The sequence below is a fragment of the Annulohypoxylon truncatum genome (genome assembly GCF_022578515.1).
Source record: "Annulohypoxylon truncatum strain CBS 140777 unplaced genomic scaffold F4807scaffold_55, whole genome shotgun sequence".
In the NCBI taxonomy this organism is placed as follows: Eukaryota; Fungi; Ascomycota; class Sordariomycetes; order Xylariales; family Hypoxylaceae; genus Annulohypoxylon; species Annulohypoxylon truncatum.
Genome location: NW_025953841.1, coordinates 107,607 through 118,950, shown reverse-complemented (window position 1 = coordinate 118,950; position 11,344 = coordinate 107,607). Strand labels below are relative to the sequence as shown.

At 36.5% G+C, this 11,344-nt stretch overlaps 3 protein-coding genes across 3 annotated transcripts; 2 read left to right on the top strand and 1 right to left on the bottom strand.

Moving 5' to 3' along the window:
- The first annotated feature begins 4,350 nt into the window (after window positions 1–4,350).
- Window positions 4,351–5,546, top strand: F4807DRAFT_329652 (uncharacterized protein). The gene is made up of 2 exons (XM_047995257.1): window positions 4,351–4,708; window positions 4,807–5,546. Exons 1-2 carry the CDS (start codon window positions 4,597–4,599, stop codon window positions 5,319–5,321), a joined length of 627 nt encoding a protein of 208 aa, XP_047849079.1. The 5' UTR covers window positions 4,351–4,596; the 3' UTR covers window positions 5,322–5,546.
- A 25-nt stretch (window positions 5,547–5,571) lies between these two features.
- F4807DRAFT_329647 (HET-domain-containing protein) lies at window positions 5,572–8,590 on the bottom strand. Its single transcript, XM_047995256.1, has 2 exons — window positions 7,655–8,590; window positions 5,572–7,594 (listed from the first exon to the last, which is right to left on the bottom strand). Exons 1-2 carry the CDS (start codon window positions 8,355–8,357, stop codon window positions 5,823–5,825), a joined length of 2,475 nt encoding a protein of 824 aa, XP_047849078.1. The 5' UTR covers window positions 8,358–8,590; the 3' UTR covers window positions 5,572–5,822.
- Window positions 8,325–10,292, top strand: F4807DRAFT_329576 (uncharacterized protein). The gene is made up of 4 exons (XM_047995254.1): window positions 8,325–8,651; window positions 8,712–9,396; window positions 9,485–9,935; window positions 10,077–10,292. The coding sequence occupies exons 2-4, from the start codon at window positions 8,735–8,737 to the stop codon at window positions 10,179–10,181; spliced, it is 1,218 nt and encodes a 405-aa protein (XP_047849077.1). The 5' UTR covers window positions 8,325–8,651; window positions 8,712–8,734; the 3' UTR covers window positions 10,182–10,292.
- Window positions 10,293–11,344: the final 1,052 nt, after the last annotated feature.

Genomic DNA, 11,344 nt, shown 5'->3' with positions numbered 1-11,344 from the left:
TTGAATATAAAATAGATTGAAGGCTTTTAAACTATTGTAATTATAAGAGATTTGGACATGAGTTGAGCGAGGAATAATCAATTGAAGTTGGCTGAGAAATAGTCGTGTCGAGTGGTTACAAAGGTACAACTAAATGTATGACGGTTTGTAGGGCAGCAAAGGTACCCGACCTATACCTCTTTCGGACGCGCTTTTTTAGCGCTACTGCGCGGCGGAGATAAGCAACATTATACTGCGCGGCTAGCATTGCTTTAATTTAATTACACGTTTAAATAATTTAAATTTAAATAAATTTTTATTTAATTAATGTTTTAATTATTAAAAAAGTTTAAATATTTTACGATTTAAATATACGGGTTTTATTTTTAATATAAAATATAATAAATAAAATTAATACGTTTAAATCGCGATATATTTAAATTTTTTTAATAATTAAAACGCGTTAACGTGTTTATTTAATAAATACTTAAATATATAATTTAAAAAATTATTTTTTAAATAAATAATTTTTTTTATATAAATAATAATTATTAATTTATTTTTAAATATATTAATATTAATTTTAATTTAAATTTTAATTTTATTAAATAAATTTTAATAAATAAACTTTAATAAAATTTTTATATAATAACCATTTAAATTATTAAATATATAAATAATTTTAAATATAAAATTATTAAAGTTTTATACGAATATTAAATTTTAAATTAATCCGATTATTAATTATAATATTATTATTTTAAAATAAACGAATATAATTTTTATAATTTTATAATTTTAAATTTTCGACCTTTAAAAATTAAAATATTTTAAGCTTAAATTTAAATAATATTTTAAATAATTAAAAAACTTTAAATTATTTATTATTAACTTTAAATTATATTTTTTAAATTATATTATACGTGGTTATAATATAATTTATATTTAAATTTTAAAAATAATTTTAATTTATAATTTTAATAAAAATTTTTACATTATTTAACTTTAAATTAAAGTTTAAAAAAAACTACATTTTACCTTATAAATATAATAACATAAATTATATAAACCACGTATAACGTGGTTAAGTATAATTAATTATTTAAACTTTAATTTAAGTTAATTAAAATAATTTAATCACGGAAGAAAATAATAATTTAAAAAATTTATTTATTTATTTTTAATATTATTTATTAAAATAAATTTTAAAAAATATTAAAATAAAACTTAAAATAAATTAAATAATAAATATAATATAAATAAATAAATATTAAATTAAATATTAAATTAAATATTAAATTAAATGTTAAATAAAAATAAAATAAAAAAATAAAAAATAAATTACTTAAAATAAAAATAATTAAAAATTAAAATTATTTAAATTTCTTAATAAAAAAAATTTTCCTTTATTTATATTACCGGTATAAACGGGTAATTAAATAAAAAAAAAATTATTACTTAAATATAAATTATAAACCTTTTTTAAACGGATTTTAAAAATTAAACACCCCCGAAAAAAACGAAAAAAAATGTTATTAATTATAATAATTTATTTATAAAAATTAAAATTAAAATTATTATTATATTAAATTAAGAATTTTATAATTTATAAAACTATAAAAAATTATTATATATTAAATTAATTAAACTTATTAAGTTAATTATTTTTTATTTTTATTATAATTAATTTTATTTTAATTTTAATATTTTTTTTATAATAAAAATAAATTTTTATTAAAAACCGGAAATATTAATATAAATAATTTAATTTAATTTTATTAATAAAAATATAATTTATAAATTTAAAATAAAAACATTTTATATAAAAAACTTTTAATTTAATAATATAAAAAAAATTTAAAAAATTTATAATTAATTTTTTATTAATATTATTAATAATATAATTAAAATTAATTAATTATAAAAATTTTTAATTTATAATAAATTTATAACGTAAATTTCTTTTTATATAAATTTTAATTAATAAAAAATAATTATATAATTTTTTTTAAATTTAATATTATAAAAAAATAATTATTATTATAATAAAAAAATTTATATTTAAATTATAAACGTAATATTAATAAAATAAAATAAAATTTATTTAATAATAAAAAAAATAATTATTATATAATAATTTTATATAATAATTTTATTTATTATATAAAAATATTTATATTATATATATAATTTTTTTTTATTTTTATTATTTTTATTAATAAAATAAATTTTTATAATTAATTAAAAAATAATAATCTATATTATTATATAATATAAATTATTAATAATTAAAATAAATTAAATTTTTTTTAACGTATAATTTTTATTTAAAAAATTACCCCGTTATAATACCGCACGTTTTTTATATAATATATATTATATAATTATATAAAATAACGAACATTCGAAATAAAATATAATAATAATAATAATAAATATAATATTAAATAATAAAAAAAATTTAATATTATTAAATTTAAAATTATTAACGTTTAAAATATTTTTTAAAATAATATTAAAATTATTTTTATATTTTTAAATATTATATTATTAAAAATTATATTTAATTTTCCGTTTTTTTTAAAAAAAATATTATATATAAATTATATTTTTAATAAAAGTTTAATTAAAATATTAATTAAATTTAAAAAACTTATTAACGTAATTACGAAAATATAATTTTTTTTTTCGAAAATTAAAAAAATTAATAAAATATATATATATTTTAATTTAATTATATATTTTAATTATATTAATATAATAAATAATTTTTTATTTAAAATTTTTTAATTAATTTAAACTTTAAATAATTAATTATTATTTATAATTTTATAATTAAGTTTTATTATATTTATTTTATTTATTATTTAATTTTTTTTAAATTTAAAAATTTAATATAAAAATAATTTTTTAAAATATAAATAAAATAATAATAATAATATATTTAATATTATAATTACTTTTAATTAAAATTTAATATAATAAAAATAAAATATTAATAAATATTATATTATTTTAATTTAAAATTTAATATTTTAAAAATAATTTTTTTAAATAATAATTTTAAATATTTTATTTTTAAATATTAAAAAAACTTTTTATTAATTAAATTTTCATTAAAAAATACGTTAAGCTTTAAATTATTTAAATTAATTTTCCGTTTATTTTTATATATAATATTCGTGGAGTTATTAAAGATTATATAAAATTAATAATACTTTATAAAGGGTTGGAAACTGTAAGGAGCACTAGTTTTAACTAGTGAGCCTAAGCAAATCCATTAAAAGTGGGGCGGGCACGGGTAGCAATAATGGCTGGGACGGAAACAAACTCGCGATCGAATCCGTTAGGCCAGTCCAGTATGCCAGCAGGATGGAAAAGGACAGTAGAGGTGCTACCATCTATGAAGCCTGGAGTCTTAATTGAAGTTGTCTCATTATAAGTTCTAGCTTGAGCTGACTAGCTACAAAACTATTGACACACAAGCTTAACTCACTTGCCTTTGCTCCTGCCTGCTATTCTCACTTACCCTTACAACTGTCTGTTGTTCTGCCTGCCAAGTCTATCAGCACGGGCTTTGCTGGCCACGCTGCGCGTGGCTAGGTGTGGCTTGTTCCAAAATCTAGTCTTAGCTTGCTGAGATTAAAATCGAACCCCTCGTTCGGTTAACCGTAACCACCAAAGGTGCTCATAACTCGCTATTCGCGACTTATCGTTCCCGGGGTTAATTGAACGTCTCAAAGCTTTGGAGCTGTATAACAACGAGATCAAGAAATTAAATCTTAAAACCTGCGGCTCGGTAGTAACTGACTTACTTCTGTGACTTGTATGTCATCTTACGGACGGTACGTATCAGAGCGCTAGCTGTATAACGTCAGATATAACCATGTCCTTATTTCTGGACGATTGAACTACAAAAGCTAATCGGTAAGTAATGTTGATTACTTAGTAGCGAACATCATGACAAATGGAAGTCTTTTTCAGGATTCACGAAGCAAATACGAGGTTTCCCTTTTAATTATCATTGTCATATATATATTTTTATGTTTCATAAGAAGATACAGTCAAACAACATAGAATCCGAGGTATATAGATCTCCGCTGCATACACGAGATCTGACGTGAGTGGTCGGTTCGCTTCAGCCTTTAGAAGGATGACCTATCACGATTGAGAAAACAGTCTTGGATCTGCGGCAATCGATGTAATCGTGTTGCGCTGACCATCCTCCTTCCCGATCCTCCCCCCACACACGCTATTGGTATTATATCATTGCCGATGCCATTGCTGCAGTGTAACGGGCTGACGGGGCAACGACAAGATGCAGAAGATCTTCACGCTAGATTGATAGCTTGAATAGCTTTACTACCTGATCGGGCAATTGCCCTGGCTCGCAACCTCAAAGGCGTAATGATAGGCATATCGGAGGCGAATACCCCAAATCGTTATAAATTTCTTTGATCTCGCTTTTCCCGCTTGCGGTTTTACGCCGTCGACCAAACAACGCAAGTTCGCCTTTTCTTCTCTGATCTACCGCCTACCACCTGTGCATCATCGTCCTATCGCTTATAAGACGTCAGTCACATCGTCGCCTTAGATTTAGAAACAGGAACATCCAAGATGTTGTTCCGTTCCACCACCCTTGCTGCCTTTGTCGCAACAGCGACAGCCTCCAACTCTACCGGTCCTTTTGCACTACATATCACTGGCAAAGCAAATTCCTCTATCGACGGTGACTACTTCCTTTTCCTTTAGCACAACGCTGCGCATATCCATACATGTGTGGGTGTGTCTGTCTAGAGAGAAACAGCTCGCTAAACTTGGACACAGGATATGCTGCCGCCTGTCACGCAGGTGCGGCTATAGAAGGATTGTGCTACTCAGCCGGCTCAACCCCTACAGCCGGGAGCGTAACCGAGTTCTACTTCAATTACACCGCCTACAATTCGGACACTGGCGTGCCTTCGCAGCCGGGCTGGCTTACCTACTTGTTGAGTGCGGGTAGCAACAACGGCACTATAACGATTCCGTCTTCGATGCGATTCATCCCCAACTTTGGAAGCAATGTCCTCACCGCTCTCATTTATCCGAGCGTCGAGGATGGCACTCCCGTATACTTCCATCCCGATAACGGCACGCTATATATCACCGGCGGCTATGATGATTCGCATTTCAACGCTACGTACCCAAATCCAGTCCCTTCTTTAGGCAACCTGACGAACTTCCACGTCTGCAATCAGTTTACCGGAGGCTATTATTATGAATCTCTCGCCTGGGTTTCCACGTTGCCACCCCACAACCCGTCATGCCAGGCTGTGGACGTGAGCATTCAACAACTTTCATAATACGGAGTTCCATGACTATGTATTCGATGAAGCCTAGGAAGTAATGTTTATAGAGAGATGATATGTCTATTCATTGTCTCATATTTATCCCCCCCGCGAGCTTTCTTGTAGACGAGGGCACGCGAGTGGCCAAGATAAGCTCATACTGAATCAATTAATATATTAATTCCTGTTGCTCGCTAGGTCGTCGGGGATGAATATTATTAGCATTGTCACACGCCACCAAACGAATATTGAGTATAAGGAGAGGATGTCTGAGGCCCTCATCTTGGACTACATAGGTACATGATAGACAATGAACTATCCCTGAGGTTGCGGTTAGATATTATATTTCTACCCAGGGACTATTGGAGGAACAACGTGTTAGTTGAGTGTCACTTTTAACTGCTTTTAGGGATAGCAAATAAGCTAATGTAAGACCAATACCCCGACCTCCCCATATATCTGTTTATACACAGGCAACTACCTACGTAGGCTCCTCGTTACCAACAAGGCTATCTACTAACAAAGAACAACGGTCTCCCATTTCGGATCACAGTCCTTCCATTTGCACAGCGTTACAGTCCCTACGGCGACCCTCCTAGCGACAAATGGTTTACAGGGCAACCTATGGACTAGCATCACATCAAGGAGCCACATCTCACCCCACCTGTCAAAGAAGGAATAACTATTCCTAACGGAAGATTTCTGCAGTTTTCCAGATAGAACGATAAAGTCGAAGAGCTTCTTGTTACCATTAGTGCTACGACGTGCCTCGATCCAGCTGTTTTCCAACGTCCTCATGATTCCTACAGCCTCACCGTACTTATTACGGAGAGAGGCGTCGGACATTTCATACTTCGCGGACATACCGTCGGCGTATCGTAGATGGTCTATCGACAAGAAAGCGACGGTGGTATTAAAAACGAGCGAGCCCGGGAACATGGCTGCAATCTTGCAAGCATCCTGGTCTAGATCCTGGCGGTCAAAGGTCTGCCATGGATTCTGTGGACAGTCTTTCCAATCTCTATTAGTCCTCCATTCCCCGGGGATATGTTTGCCTGCGAGCGCAGGCAGCTCTTCTCGCTTAGAGAGTTCTTCAATAGAGATCTCATTCCGTATCCACATCTCTTTAATATCGAGTTTTCGTAGCTCTTGCGAGTCGGGATCTTGATAATAGAAGTAGACGAGGCTCGCAATTTTAAGGAAAAGCTCATCACGATCATCATAATGCCAGTCGTAACGCACGGCACTTACCCAAGAGGCCCAGCTCCAGCTGGGTATGCTACAAGTCTCACCCCGGGGGGATGCAACGCTCGACGTGGACCACAGAAGACACTGCGTGAAATATTTTTCGGGTAGACCGTGGAGAAGCCGTGAGCCAAGTATTGCACCGAGCGCGTTGCCGACTCCGGCAAATGCGTTCAATATGTCTGTTCCAAATGACAGCTGGCGGCTGCTGTAATCCTGCACCCATACGCAATAGTCTCGTATCGAAGCTGTTTCCTTGACAGCGTACGAGTTGCTGACATATTGGTTCTCCATACAAAATCCCGAAACCTGGTCGATATGCCGGAGGTTGGTGGTGTCTTCGTCTTCATCAAAGGAGGAACTGCTGCTTCGCGTCTGAGAACCAAGGTCCCCGGACGCCCCGTACACGGCCGAATTATCCCAGGTAAATAGTTCAATGGCTTGTCCCTCGCAACACTCGTAAATGACTTGGTATTCGGTGATGAAGAGACGCCTCTTGGATAGCAGTCTCTCCTGAAAGGTCCATCCTCTCTTGTTCCAAAGTGACGTGTCAACAACGTTGCTGATATGATTTGTTATATCAAGACCTTGAGCCTCGACGTCTCCGGTATGAGGATGGGCCCAGACCGAGGATCGTGGATGCCGAGGTCGGTTGGCAAACCCCGGCAAACCTATCCCATTACGTGTGTTGAGAGCTGCGATGATAGTGAAAGTTGCTAAGTGATAAATCCTGTCCATTGCGTTGATCTGGCCTGGCTTGTTGACTTGATCGTCCTGGACGATACAAAGACGGTCCACCCACAGAAACCGCTCTCCCAAATCCCGACATAAGGCAACTGCATCAGCGATTATGTCTGGGATCCTGAGTGCTCTAAGACTGTCTTGCATCTCGAAGGCGTCAACGTTGGATCTTTCTAGTTGAGTATCGTTGCCTGGTTCTCCTGACCACATATAGCTCAACGCGACATATCGAACGAAGTCGTTGGGCTGTAATATTTTCATGTGGTGTGTATCGATGACCCGAAAGCCTGTAGGAAGCACATCTAATATATGGTAATTAACGTGCTTGCTTCAGATGAATTAAGAATTTTGCACCAACGCACCGTTTTCACCTTTTGAATTGACGCACTGTTTCCCGTGAACCTCGCTACAGTGGTTCAACCAGTTCCCAAGAAGCTGTATATCAAAGAAACACACTTCCCATTCCTTCATATCGCAGAGTACGGGAACTGTCTCGTTCGAATATTTCATCATGAACTGTGGGGTGGTAGTAAACTGTGTTGGCGCATTGCGAACTTCATCACTGGGTACATCAGCTTGGCCGTCACAGCGGATAAAATACGACTCTTCTTTGCCGTCTTCCGAATTCTCGTATGGAAGAGCTTTCACTTCAAGTTTAAGAAACGTCCTAACGACTATGTAATTTGGGTCTGAGAGGTTGGGCCTGCGGCGTATGATTCGTCCACCGGGGGAGACACCCCTATCCAGATAAAAGGGACCGGTGATAGAGATGACTATGTGTCGAGCAGGCCACGACTGTAAATGGGGGATTACCTGACTACGCATATAATATACATGGAGGATAGACGTGCACATGGCGCAATTCGGGTGTTGGATTAACTGTTCGACGTCAACGTATTCTCTTATTGTAGTAGATGTATCGCTTCTCTGTTTTATGATATTCCCGTACGTCATGTTGTGGATGTTGATTTGGCCCCATCTTTGACATCGCTGACAGAGAGATAAGGGGGTGAAATCCGAGTTTGTGTTAATCTTGGAAGATATCGAAAGCCCTTCCTCATTCATTGCCAAGGGCTATCGTATCCTGCGTATCGTACTAGTAGTTTCTTGACATAACAGACCACACGGACCAGGACCACGGATCATGATATGGTTGACTGTGGAGTTCTTCCATCCAACCAATCAGGGGTTCGTATTCGAACATCTAGTTTTATAGCCAATCAAACAGAATTATAAAACTAGGGGGCTCCGAAGGACTGTGACGTCAGTTGAGCGAGCGCGTCACTGGCCGTGTCGCGCCTTGGCCAATTCCCCTATTTCCCAATTTCCCAGTTTTCGTCTTGAAATTATATTCTTAATGTATGACCGAAGCGCAACTTGACAACATCATACCTAGTGTGTTCGTGCTAAAGTCTTAAGTCGATATACTTAGTATTACTAGAATGCCTCCTAAACGCGCTGCGTCCAGTTTAGCTGGTTCTGCTAGGAAAAGAACCGCTGCGCCGACTAACGTGCGGACAAGAAACGAACGATGGTCCGCTGTATCAGCCTCAGCTAATGCCGATGCTGATTATAAGACGATATGGCGGAATCCCGATAGGTGGTACGCGTACGTGACTATCTGTTCGCCTATACGGGATGAAGACGAAGACGAGGACGAAGACGAAGATGAGGACGAAGACGGCGAAGACGACGGAGATGGCGAAGGTAAAAAGAAGAATGATGACGACGACGAAGACGAGGACGACGATGCTCATGGCGACGACAACGAAGCCGAGGGTGAGACTCGGGATGGCCCTAATTGTGGCAAGAAGCGCTGCCTATGTTTCAAGCCTGCTCTGCAGAACCCGGACCACCCGTGGGTTGTCAGCAAGGCGGGCCACCGGAAATATATTACCCAGCATATCCATTTCAGCCTGCGTGTTCCCGATAACTTCGATATGTACACGTTCAATGACCATGCAAGTTATGGTTGCATAGAAATCGTGCAAAACCTGTTTCTCGACTACGTCGAAGCAGCAGAGCGTGGCTGGAGGGAACAGTGGGCTGTCTGTGAGGGTCTTGCTCTTTGGTTGCTGAACCCGGCTAGCGATGCCATGATGATGTGGGCATTCATATCTCATCCCAACCTGCCCCGTTTCCTTGGGTACCTCTGCATCTGTGCGTCTTACTAACATTCTCTGTCTGATTAGGGCTGATGATGGTGAGCTCGTCGACGCTACAATTCGTCTCGCCGGCCGAATGTTCCTCGATATGCTCGCTCAACTTGATAACCAAGACCTACTTGGTGACGTTACCGATGTAAAGAGCCTTGGCACCATCATGGCTATATTTCTGAAGCTATGCCCCGAAATGCGCCAATATGGCATACTCGATGGTGAGAGAGGTGACAAGAAGATCTTTGAAGAGTGCCATTTCGATGATGCTATTCTTTCTTATGCCAACCAGCGTGGCGTTACATTACGGGGCCCCGAAGACATTGATGAACTTACCGCGAACCTTGCGGGAGAGGTAGAGTTACCCAGCAAAGGCAAGGAGGATCCGTGGGGTTGGATCGCTGGGCTGAAGAAATACAAGGATACGTATAAGAAGGGAGATGTCGGTATTGACGGTATTGGCGGAGATGCTTTAGATATTACCACGGTACGTACCTGATGATTTACATATTTTGTTCCATTCTAGCTGGTGCCCGGAACAGAACGAGGGTTTGGTACTCCCGACACCTGCTGGAAATTCGCCCATCTATTCATCCAAGGGCTCGTCGCTGACAGTCATCAATCATAGTGGACTAGCGCCCAGCGCAAGAAGGCCAGCTTCGACGGTAAAGACCCCTTGGGCAAGCGAGAAATGGACGCTATTAAAAGAGGGATGGTGATGCAACTTGGATGATTTCGTCCTTGTTGATCATAGATCCTTCATGTATGCATACTCAAGTGTTTGGGCTTGCTGTTGGTGCGAAACTGACACTCCATGTATGATATATATTTCAGGGTCACGTCGAAGGGTGCCAACGGAGGTACGATTCACCTAGACAAGAGTCACCGCTCATCCAAGAGCTTTACCTAGGCCTAGAAAGAAATTGGTGTTGGTAATACCTTACAAATGTGGTGATGAGGTTATGTGATGAGGCAATGCAGAGGCACGGATGTTGTGAACCCGTGGCTCAGCGACGTTTTAAGAATGAAGAGGTTACGTCCAGAGCTACCAGGCCAACGGATGGATTTGAAATCTACCAACGGTATTAACGAGGATCGATTTTACCTACTGGCAGAGGTGGGAATTGAAAAAATAAAAAATAAAAAACTTATCTGCAATCGACCCTACCTCCTCCCTCTCCTATTACTACAGACCTTAATTCCCACGGAGAATGGCATTGGTAATTTAGTCAGCCTGTAGACAATTCTACGACACGGATCATGGGTTGGGGCGGCTTATATTACATACCTTCGCTCGGCACTCTTTTGCTACCGTTCTTATTTCGAAACATCTAAGCTATTTACCGGTGAATCAAGGGAAATACATAGCAGGACCGACACTATGAATCGGGAGTAGGAATAAAAGGACGGGGGGAGGTGAACGGCAGGATAACGGGAAGGAATGGTGATGCCGGCAACTACCGGTCAGCCAACCAGTCAATCCTATAATATGGACCTGCTCCGGTACCTGTCCCAGACGTCTTTTCTCTAACTTGTTCATGATATTGGGTTTCACAACAAATCCTGTGATTTTGAGGGACCAATGTAGGATGGTTATGTTGCATCGAATATTTGATGCTTACCTCAACTAGACTTGATCTTCCTCGCGTAGACTATGTGAAGCGGACGAGCCCTGGGGATGGGTTCCATTATAGGACCGCAGCTGCATGGCTACATCTGATGATTGATTTCGAAGGATTCCCCTTGCCGTTATGGTGCTTGGGACCACCGTCCATGTTTTGTACGTGCTCCCCATAGACACTCCAGCACGTAATTTCGTCGACCAAAATATTTGCAGCTAGTCACTCTTGCTTGTCCAGGTAGTTATTAACTTCAATGTCCCAATATAATGAAATG